At 44.1% G+C, this 16,298-nt stretch overlaps 7 protein-coding genes across 7 annotated transcripts; 4 read left to right on the top strand and 3 right to left on the bottom strand.

The window, feature by feature from the left end:
- Positions 1-1,110: 1,110 nt before the first annotated feature.
- ATNIH1004_005123 (shugoshin family protein) lies at positions 1,111-2,927 on the bottom strand (the record flags this gene model as incomplete). The annotated part of the gene is made up of 3 exons (XM_033569783.1): positions 1,111-2,252; positions 2,305-2,679; positions 2,873-2,927. 3 exons carry the CDS (start codon positions 2,925-2,927, stop codon positions 1,111-1,113), a joined length of 1,572 nt encoding a protein of 523 aa, XP_033428589.1.
- Positions 2,928-6,475: 3,548 nt separating this feature from the next.
- ATNIH1004_005122 (putative flavoprotein) lies at positions 6,476-7,201 on the top strand (the record flags this gene model as incomplete). Its single annotated transcript, XM_033569782.1, has 1 exon — positions 6,476-7,201. The coding sequence occupies one exon, from the start codon at positions 6,476-6,478 to the stop codon at positions 7,199-7,201; it is 726 nt and encodes a 241-aa protein (XP_033428588.1).
- Positions 7,202-7,232: 31 nt separating this feature from the next.
- On the bottom strand, positions 7,233-8,075 carry COQ2 (putative para-hydroxybenzoate-polyprenyltransferase Coq2; the record flags this gene model as incomplete). The annotated part of the gene is made up of 1 exon (XM_033569781.1): positions 7,233-8,075. The coding sequence occupies one exon, from the start codon at positions 8,073-8,075 to the stop codon at positions 7,233-7,235; it is 843 nt and encodes a 280-aa protein (XP_033428587.1).
- A 1,091-nt stretch (positions 8,076-9,166) lies between these two features.
- On the top strand, positions 9,167-11,554 carry ATNIH1004_005120 (putative JmjC domain protein; the record flags this gene model as incomplete). The annotated part of the gene is made up of 4 exons (XM_033569780.1): positions 9,167-9,458; positions 9,525-10,661; positions 10,908-11,001; positions 11,068-11,554. 4 exons carry the CDS (start codon positions 9,167-9,169, stop codon positions 11,552-11,554), a joined length of 2,010 nt encoding a protein of 669 aa, XP_033428586.1.
- Positions 11,555-12,516: 962 nt separating this feature from the next.
- On the top strand, positions 12,517-13,622 carry ATNIH1004_005119 (cytochrome c oxidase assembly factor 1 family protein; the record flags this gene model as incomplete). The annotated part of the gene is made up of 3 exons (XM_033569779.1): positions 12,517-12,520; positions 12,926-13,431; positions 13,530-13,622. The coding sequence occupies 3 exons, from the start codon at positions 12,517-12,519 to the stop codon at positions 13,620-13,622; spliced, it is 603 nt and encodes a 200-aa protein (XP_033428585.1).
- Positions 13,623-13,988: 366 nt separating this feature from the next.
- On the bottom strand, positions 13,989-14,937 carry MRPL9 (mitochondrial 54S ribosomal protein uL3m; the record flags this gene model as incomplete). The annotated part of the gene is made up of 2 exons (XM_033569778.1): positions 13,989-14,077; positions 14,145-14,937. The coding sequence occupies 2 exons, from the start codon at positions 14,935-14,937 to the stop codon at positions 13,989-13,991; spliced, it is 882 nt and encodes a 293-aa protein (XP_033428584.1).
- Positions 14,938-15,389: 452 nt separating this feature from the next.
- ATNIH1004_005117 (uncharacterized protein) lies at positions 15,390-16,239 on the top strand (the record flags this gene model as incomplete). The annotated part of the gene is made up of 2 exons (XM_033569777.1): positions 15,390-16,023; positions 16,088-16,239. The coding sequence occupies 2 exons, from the start codon at positions 15,390-15,392 to the stop codon at positions 16,237-16,239; spliced, it is 786 nt and encodes a 261-aa protein (XP_033428583.1).
- Positions 16,240-16,298: the final 59 nt, after the last annotated feature.

Here is a 16,298-nt window from a genome sequence, read left to right as displayed (position 1 = left end):
CGCGATGGTGGCTAGGCTATCTCATACTGGACTATTGTATACTCAATATTTCTTGCTATACAATATTACTGTCCTGGCCATTTGTTTCTCTTCCTGACCTGGCCACCGAGACATCGATGTTAAATTAGTTTATCTTCTAACTAGATTTATGTTTCCCCCATGTCTCGAACCCGCCAGACACCGCAGAGTGTGATATCATCAACTTCTCAAGTCGATCCCACTTCCGAACAACGTACAGACTCTTCTACGGCACATATCTCTGGTACATTGAGGCTAAGAGCAGAGAATGACTTGGTCACCAGGGAAGCAAATCGGAATGGATCTTCTTCTAGGCGCATACGATGGAGCAAGGATGTTGTAGATAATGAAGGATTGGGGAAGAAGAGCTCCAAAGGTATGCTCTTTAAAGCCAGGAAGCGCTCTCCCTTCCTGTTTCCTTTTTGGCAGGACTTTTGTCGCTAATTTTATTCGACGCAATGTCCATAAACTACAGTATGCTGCATTTACCATAAAACCCGACCTGTTGGCGAAAGTAGCTCAGAATCAGAATCATCAGATTCAAGCTCCTATGAATCCGACAGTGACCACGAAATAGATCGCCATGGCCGGATGAACTGCTGCCACATACATAACAATGGCGACCAGAATACCCAAAACCAATCTGAGCAGACGGAGGAGAGAGGGCGACTAGCTTGCTCAGACCCTGATAATAGGAAGTATACTGAAAGAAAGCCAAGCCCTAATGCTTATGAGAAGATGCCCAAGATGGCTAGAAGTCGTTAAAGACCATGTTTGTTAAGTATTTAATTGACTGCACAACCTGCCCTGCTGGTTATTGATTGGACGATGATCACATAATTGAAATGATATTTGCCTTTATTGAATTGTGTATTTTAGAACACCCAACGCAAGGACCTGCTTCAAATATTTATCCTACTTCGATAGCATAATTTTGCCTTCGAAACGATATATACTATGCGAAGAAATATTAATGATTTGGACTATTTTACACAGAATTTGGAATGACAAAATAAAATAGCTTGGGCATGTCAAGGTATATATGTATCTAGTCTAGTCAACACTAAAGGTCGTCAGAGCTGATGCAAGGAATCATAACATCATGCTCTTTCTTCTAGCAGAGGGGCGCTGTTTACGCTTAATCTGCCGGGGTTTTACTTCCAAAGTGCTTGATTTGATAAGGTGACCCCCAGGCTCGTGGGATTTTGCTTCTGATTGGACAGGATTCTCATTCATAGTTTGGGTTCTCAAGTGGCCTTGGCCGGCTTTGGCTGATGGTGATAAAATGGCTCGTGAGCTCGGAGGTGAGGCAATGATGTCGCATTCCACCGGTGGCTCCTGTGCAGACGAGCTTGGGTTCGAGGAGTGTCGTCGGGGCTGTTTATGAAGACGCGTGTTTGACTTTGATGCATTTCTAGCGTGTGTCATGGAAATATCAGTGGGCTCGGCCGGTGGCTGAAGTATACAACCCTTCACATCCTCTGATTGCGATTTGGTAATGATATTCCCTTCTGGCTCCGTTTCAGTACCAAAACTTGCGTTGTTAAAGTGGGTATCTTCCTCCCACCCAAATCCATCGTTTACCCCTGACAGGACATCTTTGCTTGCGGACGGCGAGGGCTTGCGTTTTCTTTGAGATACCATGCTCATTTTTTGCGTAGAGGGGTTTCCCACGGGGGTATCTGATGTGCCCGATCCCAGCAATTTTGAGCTAGCTTTGGAATTTTTGTTTATATCAGCTTCATCATTTGCATGGGGTCTCACAGGCAGTGAATTAGAGTTTCTTCTTGGCTGGTCACTCCCAACCGCAGCTATAAATTCATTGTTTGATCGCCGCATCTTGTCTCTCAAATTCGGCTCTGTGTAGCTTACAACGGCTCTTTGGCGTCTGGTTGGTCGTGATGGAGGGTCTAATATATCCATTGGTGCCTGATATGCACTATGCTCTTCGGGAGCAAGGATCTGCCGTGGGAGAGGACGCAGATTTCCCTCCGTAGATTTTGATTCAATGACGTGTTCGTTTTTGCCATACCCATCTTGCGTAGGCTTGTTGGTATAGAGAAACCCGCGTTGTGGTTTCGATATGTTCTGTCCACAATAGGCGTTTACATTCGGTGATGGGGTTTGCTTTCCACCGTTTTCGACATCCTCTTTTGTTGAAGCGTTCTGATCCTGGTCCTCTATTGTTGTACTCCGACGTTTATTTAAAGGAATGAGATTAATGTTGATACTCTCTATTGTTTGGTTAGCTGGCTTCTTTTTCAGAAATAGTCGACTTTTACGTACTTGGCTCAAGTGCTTTTCGCTTAGGCTGCTTGTGGTTGTTTGAGCTCTTCTCCAATTCGACCGGCCTTTCGACAGGTGAGTAAGTACCAAGAGATACATATCGCTCACATGCCAATTGTGGTGAGGAGACAGGCCGGGTGAATTGGAAATCATCTTCTTGCGGTACTGATTCCAAGGCCTCATCATCTTCAGCACAAAACTTGCGCTTGAAGCCGGATTTCTGTGTAGTTCCCGTGTCGCTTTGCGACACAAACATCTCAGATTCTGTCGCTTCGTCCATCCATGCAGTATTATATTTTCTTCGTTTCCTTGTTTCAAGTGTTGGAGGAAGCATGGAATCATTAATGCTCGAATCGCCCCCAATTGTCTTGCTATCTGTAACACATTCCGGTGATCTCAGGTGTGTACTATCACAGTTTGCGTTGGATTGATTGGTTGGACCATCTTCTGTCTCTGAGAGTCTTAGGGTGCTTGCATCTTTGCCTAGTGACCCTTCTATTGTATACAACCTAGTTCGCTATTAGTAGATGATTTTAATGATTCATCCAATACGCAACTTGAAACTTACCCTGACAGTCTTCTTTGGTAGTAGTTTTCTTCTGGTATGATCGGGAGCCGCCCATCCTGTTCTGTTCCCATGTCAGACTCAAATTTGGTTGTATTTTGTCTGAGCTCCCAGCTTGACTGCCCCGAGTTCTTCTCTCCAGTAGTCTCGGTATTTTCTCTATATGATTGGGTGAATGTGCGAGGTAATGAACCCAAGTCAACAACTAAATTGTTAAGTTCATTCAATTTGCTTTCTAGTTTAGCCTTGATATCGTAGATTCCGTGATGAAGCAATCTGGTTGCCTCAAATCTCTCTATTTCCTGGCTGAGAGCTATGACCTGTTCTCTGAAGGTAACATTTTCGGAAAGTAGATGAGAAACTTCAGACTCAAGGCTGCGTATACGGAGTGATTGTATTGAATTCACCCTGGCAAGCTCGCGATTCTGTCTTACAAATCGTCTTTTTACTGGTGTATGGACATGAGCAAAAAGTCAGGCAATTGTAGAAAAGAAGACAATCAGGCGGGGAGATAAAGTGAATTATAAAAACTCACGAGCTTCAATTGATTCGGGGGGGGCTGCTGATTCATTCAAGCGAGCCATGCTGTTGGTGCAGAGTCTGCTATCTGCCTGCCTTGCTTTATCTCCCAGTCTATTGTCGTATCGACAAGAGCTACTGGGAATAAATCCCTTTAAATGGAGACAAGATCAGCTGGGCTCTATTGTTAGAGATCCCGGAATTACTTGCTCTCTCTGTTGTGTTGACTTCGTGTAATGTGCTAGAAGTGAGGTGGGCTAATGTAAACAGAATAGCTTTCAGTCTGTTGATGTTTATCTATATTAGGACTAGTGCCGGTTCGCAGTTACCTCCCACCTCATTTGGCGGCGCTTCTGAGGATAAGACAATTGGTACTCAAAACCGTCGCCCACAGATGATGTCAAGACTTGGCTATATTAAATGATCTGTCGTAGGTGTGTATAAGTACCCCCCCTTCTAGTGACTATGTCTCTTAACTTTAACCCGAAATCCAAGAAAGAAGAAGAAGGGAAATCCAGATTACCACCCATTTTGTGATTAATAGATATCCATATTTACCATTGCTAGTCTAAAGTAAAAAAGACAAACTCTCGAAAATCTGTCTTTATGTTGATTAGCCCCCAGGTTCTCCGTCAAGTCAAGTCAGGCTTACCTTTACGGTGTACACATCACGTCCTGCTCCAATGTTTCCCGGCCCATCCACCACACCAGCACTTCGCCAGTCAAGTGGACACAGTGCCACACCCCAACAATCATCAGCTTTAACTGCCCGAATTGCTTCAAAACGAACTGAACTAGACAACCTAAAACAACTTCGTGACATGAGTCATACCCTTGCGATACAGATGCAGGGCTTGGAGGATAAACTAGTGACGCTTAGGGATGGTACAGAAGGTTTGACCCTTATTGAACGTTTCTTTCTGTATTTAAAATCAGAATTGACTTTTGTGTAGCTATTGCATGTGTCCTTGCGAACTGGGACAGTGTGTTGCAAGCAATTAGCATGGCCTCTGGTAAGTACCATGTTGCTTCTCTTCTCCTTGCACCGCTATATTTTATGTGCCCCATATGAACATAATTCCATCTAGTATGCTAAAACAGACTGCTAATATTTTCCTCTATCCTTTTTCAATTTGCAGCGAAGGCCGCGGGAATACAGAAGACGTTGGATGAAGGACCTAACACTGGTCTTCAGGATGGTATGCTGACCATGCCCTCAACTTTAGTTCGCATACCTGCAGATATAAAAAGCAAATTACGCCATAATGTTTACACATAGTAATTTTTGTGTGGGGACTCTCTGCATTACTGAGTGGTAGTCTATGTACCACCTCTCGCCTGCATATCTATAAAATTCCGAAATCCAATGTGGAGCCATTTTCAATAGGGTTTGATATGGACAGTATTTTACATGTCTATACAATATTAAATAATTATTTACTATAGAGACTATAAATATATAGAGAATAGTAATTTAAACACAGGCCATACATGTGACTACTGCAATTTCAGAACTTTATTGAATATGCAGGCCAGAGGTGGTAAGGCACATGCGACATAAGTAGCATAATAATAGAAAAATATATTCCTTACAGTACATATGTATGCACCTAATGAATGAGAGGGAAATGGTAGAACTCCGAAGGAGTAGGTCAAGGAGGCACTCTTAGACAGCTCAGAAGCTGTGGACCCAGAGCCCACAACCACAAGTTCCTGGCAGGAGAGAAGACAACATTCCCCTTACGCAGGTGCGCTCCGTGGTCTGTAAGAAGATTGCTGATTGTCTATTACCTCTTCGAACGGGGACTTGATAGTTATCCATACAAATGTCACGTGCCAATACCTCTAGTTCCTCCACTACACTATTTAGGGCCTAAAACAAGGTTTTAATTAGCTTTACTACTGTTTTATTTTAGTTGACATACTTATTGCTTCTCAGGTGTTGTGTGAGTCCCTGAACAAGCTGAAGGCTTCTAAAGAAGTTATTTATTAATATCAGCTCTCTAGGAAACAGAAAACTTCACTCCGAATGCTTAAAAATTCAATAATTGATGCACCAATCTATTGTGCACTAGAAATAAAATTACTAATCTTCCCAAGGAAGAGGGTGAAACTTCAGAGTGCAAAATAAAAGAAAACAATAATGGAGAGTTTGTAACAGATGGTATGCTAGAGAATTTTTAATCAAAAACTATAAAAAATATAAAAACCACAAAAGCTATAAAAAGTTCTGTATAGAGACGATTCTATTCCATTCTTGTATTGATTGTGCATTAGACAACTTAGACATAGGAGATGGTCAAGATAAATCAAGAATAAAAAGAATAATCCAAGGTAACTGACTAGTTAGTTGTAGAGCACTCCATAGTTACATAACATTGCAGTGTTTTAGTCGCAACTGGTAAGCTAGTCGGCCACGGAGAGGGGTCGGCCACCTTTGTATTGCATATAAAATAGCACTTTCTAGGACCTCAATATCTCAACTAAATATTATATATGCACTGGTAATATTAGTTAAGTTCTCTATATTATATAATCAACATGGAATGTAACTACAATGTATTTTATTTGGAAACTTTTTTAATTTTTTCTAGCCTAGTTATACTACAGTGTTATATAATCCAAATACAACTGTACTTAAAAGCCCTCCCTTTGTAATATAGAGAACCAGAAATATTACAAGGTCCTAGACTTAGTATCTGTATAGATACTATAATATTAGTCTAAAATATAGATTTTAGCCCCTATTGATATGTCGTTGTTGGGATACTAAGGTGTTACAAACTGCCATTTTATATGCAATACAGAGGTGGCCGATTCCTCCGTGGCCGACTTAAGCTACTGGTTACGTTAACTATGTAGTGGCAAATATTGTCCGCTTCCTAATGTGGCTAGTTGGAAGAATGATCCACAGACTCAAATACTACTTACTATCGTTTAACACTAGGTAGCGCTGTCGAGAACTGTATGCTACAAAGGACTTTACAATCTCTTTTACTATCTAGCTAGCTTCATTGAAAAACAGGACATTTATTTCGTCCATGCCAGCCTGATAGACAATTGACGTTAACTGATAATTTTACGCCAATGAACCTTGAGCCTGTTCCCTTCTCTGCCGAACAGTATTGGCAGGATAACAAGACTCATATCCTTCTAGCGGCAAGCGGGTCAGTTGCTGTTATAAAGCTTCCCAATATCGCAGAAGCGCTTGGTCGCCACCGAAATGTATCTATTCGCATTATTGTCACAGGTTCAGCGGAAAGATTCCTAAGGGGACAGAGTTATGAGCAGCCTTTCCTCAAGAGTATTTTGCAAATCCCAGGTGTGGACGCTGTGTATCAAAATGACGACGAGTGGAAGAACCCATGGACTCGTGGTGAGCCAATTCTACACATCGAGCTGAGAAAGTGGGCGCACCTACTACTTGTCGCTCCTCTCTCAGCCAACACAATGGCTAAAATGACAATGGGTATTGCCGATAATCTTCTCCTTTCTGTTATTCGAGCCTGGGATACAACTGGGGCAGTGGATTCGACTTTCAGACAGTCCAAGCCCATTATTTTCCTAGCTCCTGCTATGAACACTGCAATGTGGAATCATCCAATTACCCAAAAACAGCTTACAATTCTGCATGACGAATGGGGCCTGAGCGATTCAAATAAGGAGGGTTGGGTTACTGTTCTGTACCCAGTGGAAAAGACCCTTGCCTGCGGTGATAATGGAAATGGTGCTATGATGGACTGGAAAGACATAGTCATAGCTGTAGAACATCACCTCAGTTTAGATAGCACTAATGCTAGCAATAATGGTTGAGAGAAGATCAATTCAATCTAGAATTGTCATCTTAGGAAGCACCAGAGGTCTTTGAATTTCTACCCTTCTCGTACCAGCCGGCTCTTTGCGCCAAATAATCGAGGAACATTCCCAAGGTGATACCCCCGCCTGTGAGCAAACAGCCATTCTTGAACCACCACCAACAGCTCTGGACAGTTTTCAATTCCACTCTCCAAATCATAACACCCAAAGAAAGGGCCGCACTACCACAACTGCCGAGAAAGAAAATGGGACCTGCACCAGCTGCACTGCCTGCCGCGGCAAGTAATGTAACTTGAACAAGCGCCAGGGCAGAGAGAACAGACTTGGTGTTGTGCTTATGACGAAGAGCAATTGACTTAATTCCCGCCGCCGCGTCGTCTTTTATGTCCATGTGGGCATATATCATATCGTACAGCACCGTCCATGCAACGCAGCTGGAATATAGAGCAGTGGCAGCCTCCAATGCATCAAGGCTGCCAAGAAGATCCACGCCTAACGCCGGGAATCCCATTATTGCACCCCACGAAAAGGTGAGGCCTAAGATAGCTTGTGGATAATATGTGACACGTTTGGCAAGAGGGTAACTCGTGACTAGAAGTAAGCTTGGAATGCCGTACCAGAGACACTGAGACGGAAATTGAAGAAGGACGCCCAGTCCAGCTATCAGCTGAACCCCAGTAAACACCACAGCCTTCTGCGGCGATATTGCCCCCCTCGCGATTGGCCGGAATTTTGTGCGTTCGACGTGTGGATCCAGGTTCCTGTCCCATATGTCATTTATTGTGCATCCAGCGCCTCTCATGATCAATGCACCGGTGAAAAACAAAGCGACAGTCCCGACAATTTGCAAAGGCTCAGTGGAAGATGCCATTGGTGCCGCTAAGAGTGTTGAGAATGCGCAAGGGAAAAAAAGATAGTATGTACCGGTGGGCTTATCGAGGCGTATTAGTTCAGCAAACGGTATCCATGACTGAGGAAGCAACGAGATGAGTCCCTTTTTAGGTGGAGAGTACCGGATCGGATTCGGTTTGACTATATTGAATGACTTGTTTGTACATGGCGAAGATGAGTCATGTAAGAAGCGTCTTTCGAGTAGTATACTATTGCAGGCAGCTGACTGACATTTTATTCGCGGTGTAGCTCTAACTCTAGGAAAACTGCACGTCGCCAGACGAGGGTAGGAATAGAACTGTGCTGATGTTGACTTCGATCCTGCTCCCAAAAACCTGCGTGATAGTGCGCGGCGAGGCACTAGGAATTCTGCAGCGCTCATTTTGTAGGAGGAGTACTAATGAATTTGAGCGTAGCGTGGCTGTTTGACCCTCCCTTTCGCAAAACCGATTCTCAAGGACTTGGCCGGTTGCTTAGAGACCCATAGCCTGCCTGAACTTGGAAGATCAATACAGTAATAACTTGAAGTATAAGTGACCAATAACCTTCTATAGGCTAAGCCCTATAAGAGGATGTTAGCGGATGATGGTCCTCAACATTTGCGAGATTTCCTGGTTACACCGGAGGATAGGTGGGAGCTTTTCGCTGTGACCCACATGCTTAACAGCTTCAACAGAACTTCCATCCTTCTGCGCCTCAAGCTTGTGGCTATTTCAAACAGGCTCCTATTATCCTATTCTTACGGTCTCTTATTAATATGCTCGCAGACAAGTGTCTCCAATATCCTAAGAATGTTAAATTAAGTCACGTCTGAAAGTTTGATTATTTAAGGCTCCTAGGAGGTGCAGTTAGTTAATGTCCGCGTTTGTTTATTTCATTCACTATTGTGAGCTAAGTGTGGTTTGGTTCAAATACTTTGGAATTCCCATACCCTCCACCTCTATAAATAAGGGCAAACTGAAAATATGCTCTTTCGTTAATTTCCTCAGTATTACATGTTGGGCCGCATAAGTCACCTTTACACCTGTACCTGGATGCTAACTACGTCGACGCCCCTTTTTGTCTGTCGGAATGCCTACCCAACGCCCTCGAGCAGCTTTTCAGCCAATATCTCCTGAAATAAACATCCCGGCACTAGTGGAATCGACACCAAACTTCGAGTATGTGGCTCGAATTCCTTGTGATTCCATTGACGAGCATGGAGTCGAAAGCTTTGAAAGACTGGTGCACCTCCACGTAGTTTTGAGGGGACTACCTCTAGTTGTTGGAGGATTCAATGATCAGAAGCGGGAAGTTGGCTCTAAGCGGCTGAATAGCTCTATTTTCTCTGAGAAGTGGTTAAGAGAGCAGTTCCAAAATAAAAGTGAGTGACTGTGTCATGTATTTTGTGTGTTTTTGATATCTGACGTTGAACTTTTATCCTAAAAAGCGGAAACTGCTCGAAATTTGACTACTAAGACCGACCTTCAACTAACAATTCCACACTATCTGAAAAACATGCCGATGCTTACTGACCAGTGGAACCGATACAACTACAAGGAGCCCCATAGACAGCGAATATATTTGAAGGACATCGATTGCCCCAAGGAATGGCATGATGATCTGCGAGAAGTCATACCACCCTTTCTCTTTTATCTCAATAAGTCATTGGGGGCTTCTCAGGATATGGGGGCAAAGACTGGCTCGTTGTCAAGCCGTAGAGAAGCTTATTCGAATACAGAGCTCCTACTGAATAGAGCTGGGGATCTTATGAGTTGCCTTCCGCCAAGCATGCGCGCAGAGAATTTGATGTGTTACATTGGCCATGAAGGAACCTATACGCCAGCTCATCAAGAGATGTGTGCCAGCCTGGGTCAGAACATTATGGTTGAAGCATCGGACGGCTCAACCAAATATGGAAAGGGTCGGACAAAGCCTGGCTCCTCGCTTTGGTTTATGACTGAAAGCAAGGATCGTCATGTCGTCTCTGAGTACTGGATGTCTACTCTAGGGCATGACATCGATATTGAGGACCATTTCGCCCAGATTAACGCTTGGAAAATGGCACCCTTTAAAACATATGTTGTTGAACAAAGGCCCGGCGATTTAATTCTTATTCCCCCTCTAGCGGCGCACCAGGTATGGAATCGTGGCACAAGAACAATGAAGGTAGCGTGGAATCGTACCACTGCGGATACATTGAAGTTAGCTCTTGACGAAGCACTTCCACGTGCCAGAATGGTCTGTCGAGACGAGCAATACAAGAACAAGGCCATAATTTTTTACTCGCTTAAACACTACTCTGGCCTACTCTCTAGAGGCAATGAAATCAATATGCGAGATTTTCGAATCCAGTTGCTACTGGAGGACTTCAAAAAGCTCTTTTCGTTGTATACGCAAATATTAATCTCCGAGAGCTTTGCGGATGACACCTCTCAAGAGATGGAAGTTGAATATGTCCCTTTTGACAGCAATATTACCTGCTCGTATTGCCGAAGCAACGTATTTAATAGGTTCCTTACCTGCCCATGGTGTATCGGTGATGAAGATGATACATACGATGTCTGCATGGAATGTTACATTATGGGTAGGAGTTGTGCTTGTCGATCTAGGTTGAAATGGGTTGAGCAATTTTCTTGGACAGAACTAACAGAAAAGCATGAAAAATGGAGGCAGCAGATCTCAGCGTTCAGTGACGGTGATGACAGCCTATCTCCAAAACCTTGGCAAATAAGAAAAGAACTAGGCAGAAGAAGTCTTGCTGAAATATGTCAGGCACAGCTGAAAAGGCGTCCATGGGTGGATATATCTAAGCCTTTTGCCAGTGAGATAGAGAACAAGACCAGCGACTCAGAGAGTATGACCCCTATCCGGAAGCGGAGAAAGATCAGAGCCAGCGAAGAAAAAGGCCGGTGCCATATTTGCAGGTACATGGAGCCAATGTGGAAGCTCGCTTCTTGCTCTTACTGTGACGTGAATTACTGCTACGGCAGCTTGTTCAGAGCGTTCAATATCCTACCCCTGGATACCATGGAGGTGGAAAAGTGGAGATGCCCGAAATGTGAGAAGAGGTGCAGCTGTGCTGCTTGTCGTCGAGACCCTACGATGCGTCCGTTTGAGCCAACGTGCACATTGCTTGGCCACGACACGAGAAAGATAGCGGACCCCCGTAGCGTGGAGAGCTTGATTGATTTTAGACAGTCGAATATCAGATGGCTAAAGAAAGCAGGCGATGATGAGATCGGTCGATTGATGAAGCACCAGAAAGAGGCGGAAGCAAAAAATCGCAATCTGCTGACGGAACATTGTATTCAATTAGAAGAGCTACCTTTAATGGCCACCCCGTCCACAGATCAAACTCAATTAGAAGGGTGCCAGGCAACAGGTTTCTCGACAGACCATGGAGAGATTCCGGTCGACCCTGCGTTGGAACACTTTGATGGGTCATTTTCAAATACGCTGGACTATTTCGGCCATTGATAGCTATGGCAACGCTACAAAAGAACCACAGACAAATATCAAGTAGCCGCGTAGAGGCGAGAATACAATCCCCAGAATGTATTGGTTTGGGACTGCTCATATGACTTGGATTAATGTGCACGCGCTGACGTCAAGTCAGCTAGTCTGAGGTTTTTAAGGTTTACTTAGGTAGTATTAATACATATGCCTTAAATAATTTTGAATATATGAAATCCATAGGCCTCATTCTTTAAAGCAACATAATATAATAAATAGCGTTATGCTTTTCTTTTGTTCTGCTTGTGGAGGGTAGGGAGTTGAGGGTTCAGGACCTGTGTAATGTACACAATATTGTTATTAGTAGTCTGTCTAGGCTCCTTTGTATCCATATCGAAGATCCTCGAGTTGCTTCAAATCCACGGTAGCCATGGCATTCCGCGCAAACACAATACTCGTAAACATTGCTAAAAATTTTGAATTCCTCAACCTCTATTCCTATATTTTAAGGATGGGTAAGAAAGTATACACGCACCTCCTGGAAGTAGATATATAACCCGTTGCGCGTATAACGCAGATTCTATACGAGGACTTATAGCATATGTGAACATTAGCAAACCGCATATTGCAATATTTATGGGGAAAAGCAATTTTATTCCAGCTGCTGTTAGGCGGGAATTTGATATCGATTGCCGATCCCTTTGCTCTGGGTGAGGTAGTGGGGAATATTTCATTGTGCAGGACGTTGCAATCAAGGACAAAACGCCGAGAAACGAAAAGAACCGCTCTTGAAAACTTAAAGATGCCGAGACCATCAACAGAGCGAGAACGATGGCCGCGAACATTGGGATGGCAGTTAAGAAGATCTGCATGTCAACGTTCAGCAGGGAAACCTTCAAATTGGAAAGAAATTGTTACACGGAATTCGGAATCCCGTCGATCATTCTGTAACTTTAATTGCCTGACCACCATCTCTTGCTCTGCAAATGCGTAAGTAAAATGCGGTGGCTTAATGTGTCTTAACGCGGTCGATAGACAAACCCTGTTCATCAAGCTCCTCGCGCGTATGTTCCCCGCCGTCCGAATCATCGGGGTACCGGAATATCCTGCGCAGTCTCGCAGTCATCCTAGAACTTATGTGAAATCGAGTAAATTGGCTATGACTGACTCGCTAATTCGAGGAAAAGAAGGGAGAGAAACGCCACCGGAAGTTTTGTGCTACAGCTGGATGATATTGATAGCAGTTTGCCTTGTTTGACAACTTCCTTTCGCAGCACTAGAATTAGAATTGGACACAAATTGAATAGACACAGCTCTATCTTTCTGCCAGGCTGACCTCGGTCACATCTGAAAACGGTTTTCTTTTACATTCTATTTCCTTGACGTCCGGCATAGGAACGCAGATAGATATAGAGACATTTAGTGTGGCTGCTTTAAAGATGGCACTGCAAGCTATGCTTAGGCGTATTGGGACCTTGCGACTGCCCAACTACCGGGGGCAGACTCTCACTCGTCGCACCTTGATCCCGGCCCCGCGCTCTAATTCAGGTCCTCTAATGGAGAGACGAGCAGACCGAGAACTGCCAGCTGTGAATACAGACCGACGATGGATGCGAACGCTGCCCATATTTGCCGTTGTTGTGGGTGCTGCGATGTTGGGGATTTTCAACTACCAGAAGTCGTCTTCGAGCGTGGTCAGTAGCACTCTTTACGCCCTTCGTACATCGCCACGCGCCCGGGAGATCCTAGGCGATGAGATATATTTTGCTCAAAAAATACCGTGGATCAGTGGTGAAATGAATCAGCTACATGGACGTATCGACATCTCCTTTTGGGTAAAAGGGACAAAATCTCAAGGCAAAATGAAGTTCAGAAGCATTAGACCGAACCGAATGAGCTACGTTAGTAAATTCCTAAATTCTCACTGACGCAATAACCCGTCTTTTAATACACTGTTATTTTGGAAATCGGACAGCTAACGCGCTCTCTGAATGCTTAGTTTCACACCGAAGAATGGAGTCTAGAAACGGAGGATGGAACTGTTATCCAATTACTCGATAAAGGCAATGACCCGTTCCATCAAAGCCATTGATCAATGGGCTGCCATGTGGTTGAAAGTTCCGTGGCAGTAAATTTCATTGTACAGTGCTTCGAGATTTACTATGTATATCATAAAAGTTGCCGCTAATTTTGTATCTAATTTGGCGTTTCAGTCCTTTTTTTTTTTTTTTTTTTTTGTTTTGCTTTTTGCACCTTTTTCTATCTCGTCTTTAGTCGATGTGTAAGATACGGGAAGGGCACTTTTTACGATAAACCCGTGAAAGAAACTTCAGAAAATATAACAAAAAAGCGGAGTAAAAGGGATATCATGTATGTATCATATACAGGCGCCGCTCTAAAATCAACGAATTGTAATAGTACATTTTCAGGTGGAAAGAAAGTCCAATCAATAGGCTTTCTATTCAGATTTGGGAGCAGTTTCGGGCCAAGGTTTCTTGATAGCATCCTGTATCCTGACAACGCAGCCTTTAGGACCACTGACAGAGCCTTATGAAATTTAGTTGTCAGTATCTTATCAATCTCCCAGATATTTAGACATAGGAACGTTGCTTACCGTTAACAACAACAATTCCATTTTCCTGATCAACCTTGAGTATCTTCAAATTTTGCACTGTATTTTGCTCATTTCCCATATTTCCTGCCATTTTTTTCCCTGGATAAACCCTGGAACCACCGCCCTGGCTAGGACCTGCGGAACCAAGAGAGCGGTGCGTTAAACTAACACCGTGGCTGCGATCTTGACCACCAAACCCGTGTCTCTTCATGACACCGGCGAACCCCTTGCCTTTAGAATTAGATCGCGCATCAACGTACTGGCCTTCCCGAAACCAGTCTGCATTGATCGTTTGACCCACGGGCAGGAGGCCACTCTCATCCTTAACCCGGAACTCGTACACGTGCCTTTTGGGCGAGACCCCGTTGGCGGAAAAATGTCCAAGAAGGGATTTAGGAATGTTACTGGGATATTTCCAGCCAGAACCCAGCTGCACAGCGAAATAACCATGTTTTTGACGCGTTTTGCATGAGGTGACTTCGACTCGGTCCAGCTGCAGGACGGTACAAGGGGTCCGTTTTCCAGTTTCCGCATCATATACAGCAGTCATTCCTCTTTTTATAGCGATAACCCCAGTTCGTAAGGGCAGTGTATTTGCTTTTCGTTCCAGTGCTGCCGTGGGAGTCGACTGAAGCACGGGTAGATCAGGTCCGACATTGAACCGGGATGTCTTAGGAGGGCTTACTGATCGTATGCCAAATGTTCGAAAGAGGGTGTTGCTCTGTACCACCAGCTGGAGGATATAGTTCGATAGGAAAGGCCGATTGAGCTTTCCCAGTAGGCGGGGTGGCATAGTAGGCGAGTTATTTGTTTGATAGGCCTGTGTGCAATTCAATTGAGGGAGCGGCCATTTCTTCGCAGCCCGAGATTTCACTGCGGAGAATAAATATACTATAAACAGAAGGCGGTGTAGGTATATATTGTCGAAGCAACTCAAGTGTCGAAGCAACAAAACGTTTTAAGGTACAACAAACATACGGCTTGCCGGCTTGCCGAACATCGAGTTTCTTATTTTCAACACGATAATTTGCAACATATGTCACATTTCTCACAGGAAACATCCGAATTTCTTTTGTTGTTCATTTTTAATTTTTGGAGGTATATTGGTTAGAACTGTTCTTCGATTATAATACTATGATCCACCACGAGCCTCGGACATACTAAGAAAAGAAACGAAACTGCTTCCGCTACTACTACAACAAGAACAATAACAGAATAGAGCCTCTACATAGTGGTGAAATAATCATGTTACCACGGCACACATTGGTATCGCGGTGGAAAGCCAAATCTTCCTCCCTGGCTCAATATATATCGTCTTTACCAATGACCAAGACAAAATTTTCCATTTCGTCCTGTCCATTGAAGCCGACAACTTTTCGCCGTGCATTTTCCCTTCCCTCAAAAACTACATATTGCCTCCAAGGCCGTTCATTTTCTGGTCGCTTGTGGCTTGGAGAAAACGCTATCCCTAACATTTCCCGCCCTCAACAACCCGCTGTATTTCGACGATTTTTTAATTCATCTCGGGCAAAGTACAATAATTCATCTCATCCAGAGCAGTCGGGTTCACTTTCACAGCGGCTTAAAACGCTTTCTCGTGAGTATGGGTGGTCTGCATTGTGGGTGTATCTGCTTTTGTCAGCATTGGACTTTCCGCTCTGCTTTGTTGCTGTTCGTCTCCTGGGCGTGGAGCGGATTGGTCATTACGAACATGTGGCTTTGGAGTTCGTTAAGGACACAGTTGGTGGTGTCTGGCCTCGTGCGCAAATGGCCCAGGAAACCGAGTCGAAAACCGAGAATATGACTACCGAGGTTTTGAGCGGTCAACACAGGGAACCATCGGTTGAGGAGCCCCAGGTCAAAGCCCAGGGCGAAGCAAGTATGTCCCAACCTCTTCAGTTTCCATTCAGAAGGGAATGTGGCTAACTACGATATAATTTTAGGCCTATGGACTCAGGTTGCTCTTGCCTATGCTATCCATAAGAGCTTAATCTTTGTTCGGGTCCCCTTGACAGCAGCAATTACTCCAAAAGTTGTCAAAGTCTTGAGACAGTGGGGCTGGGACATTGTCAAGGGCAGGCCAAAGGGCATGTAGGCATTGTGGTCTACGTATGTCCCAACCCTCCTACTAGATCGACGAACGCATGTTCCGAA

The sequence above is a fragment of the Aspergillus tanneri genome (genome assembly GCF_003426965.1).
Source record: "Aspergillus tanneri strain NIH1004 chromosome Unknown AapTan_3_pilon_pilon_pilon, whole genome shotgun sequence".
NCBI lineage: Eukaryota > Fungi > Ascomycota > Eurotiomycetes > Eurotiales > Aspergillaceae > Aspergillus > Aspergillus tanneri.
Note: the sequence above shows the minus strand (reverse complement) of the source record. Positions and strands in the feature narration are given on the sequence as shown.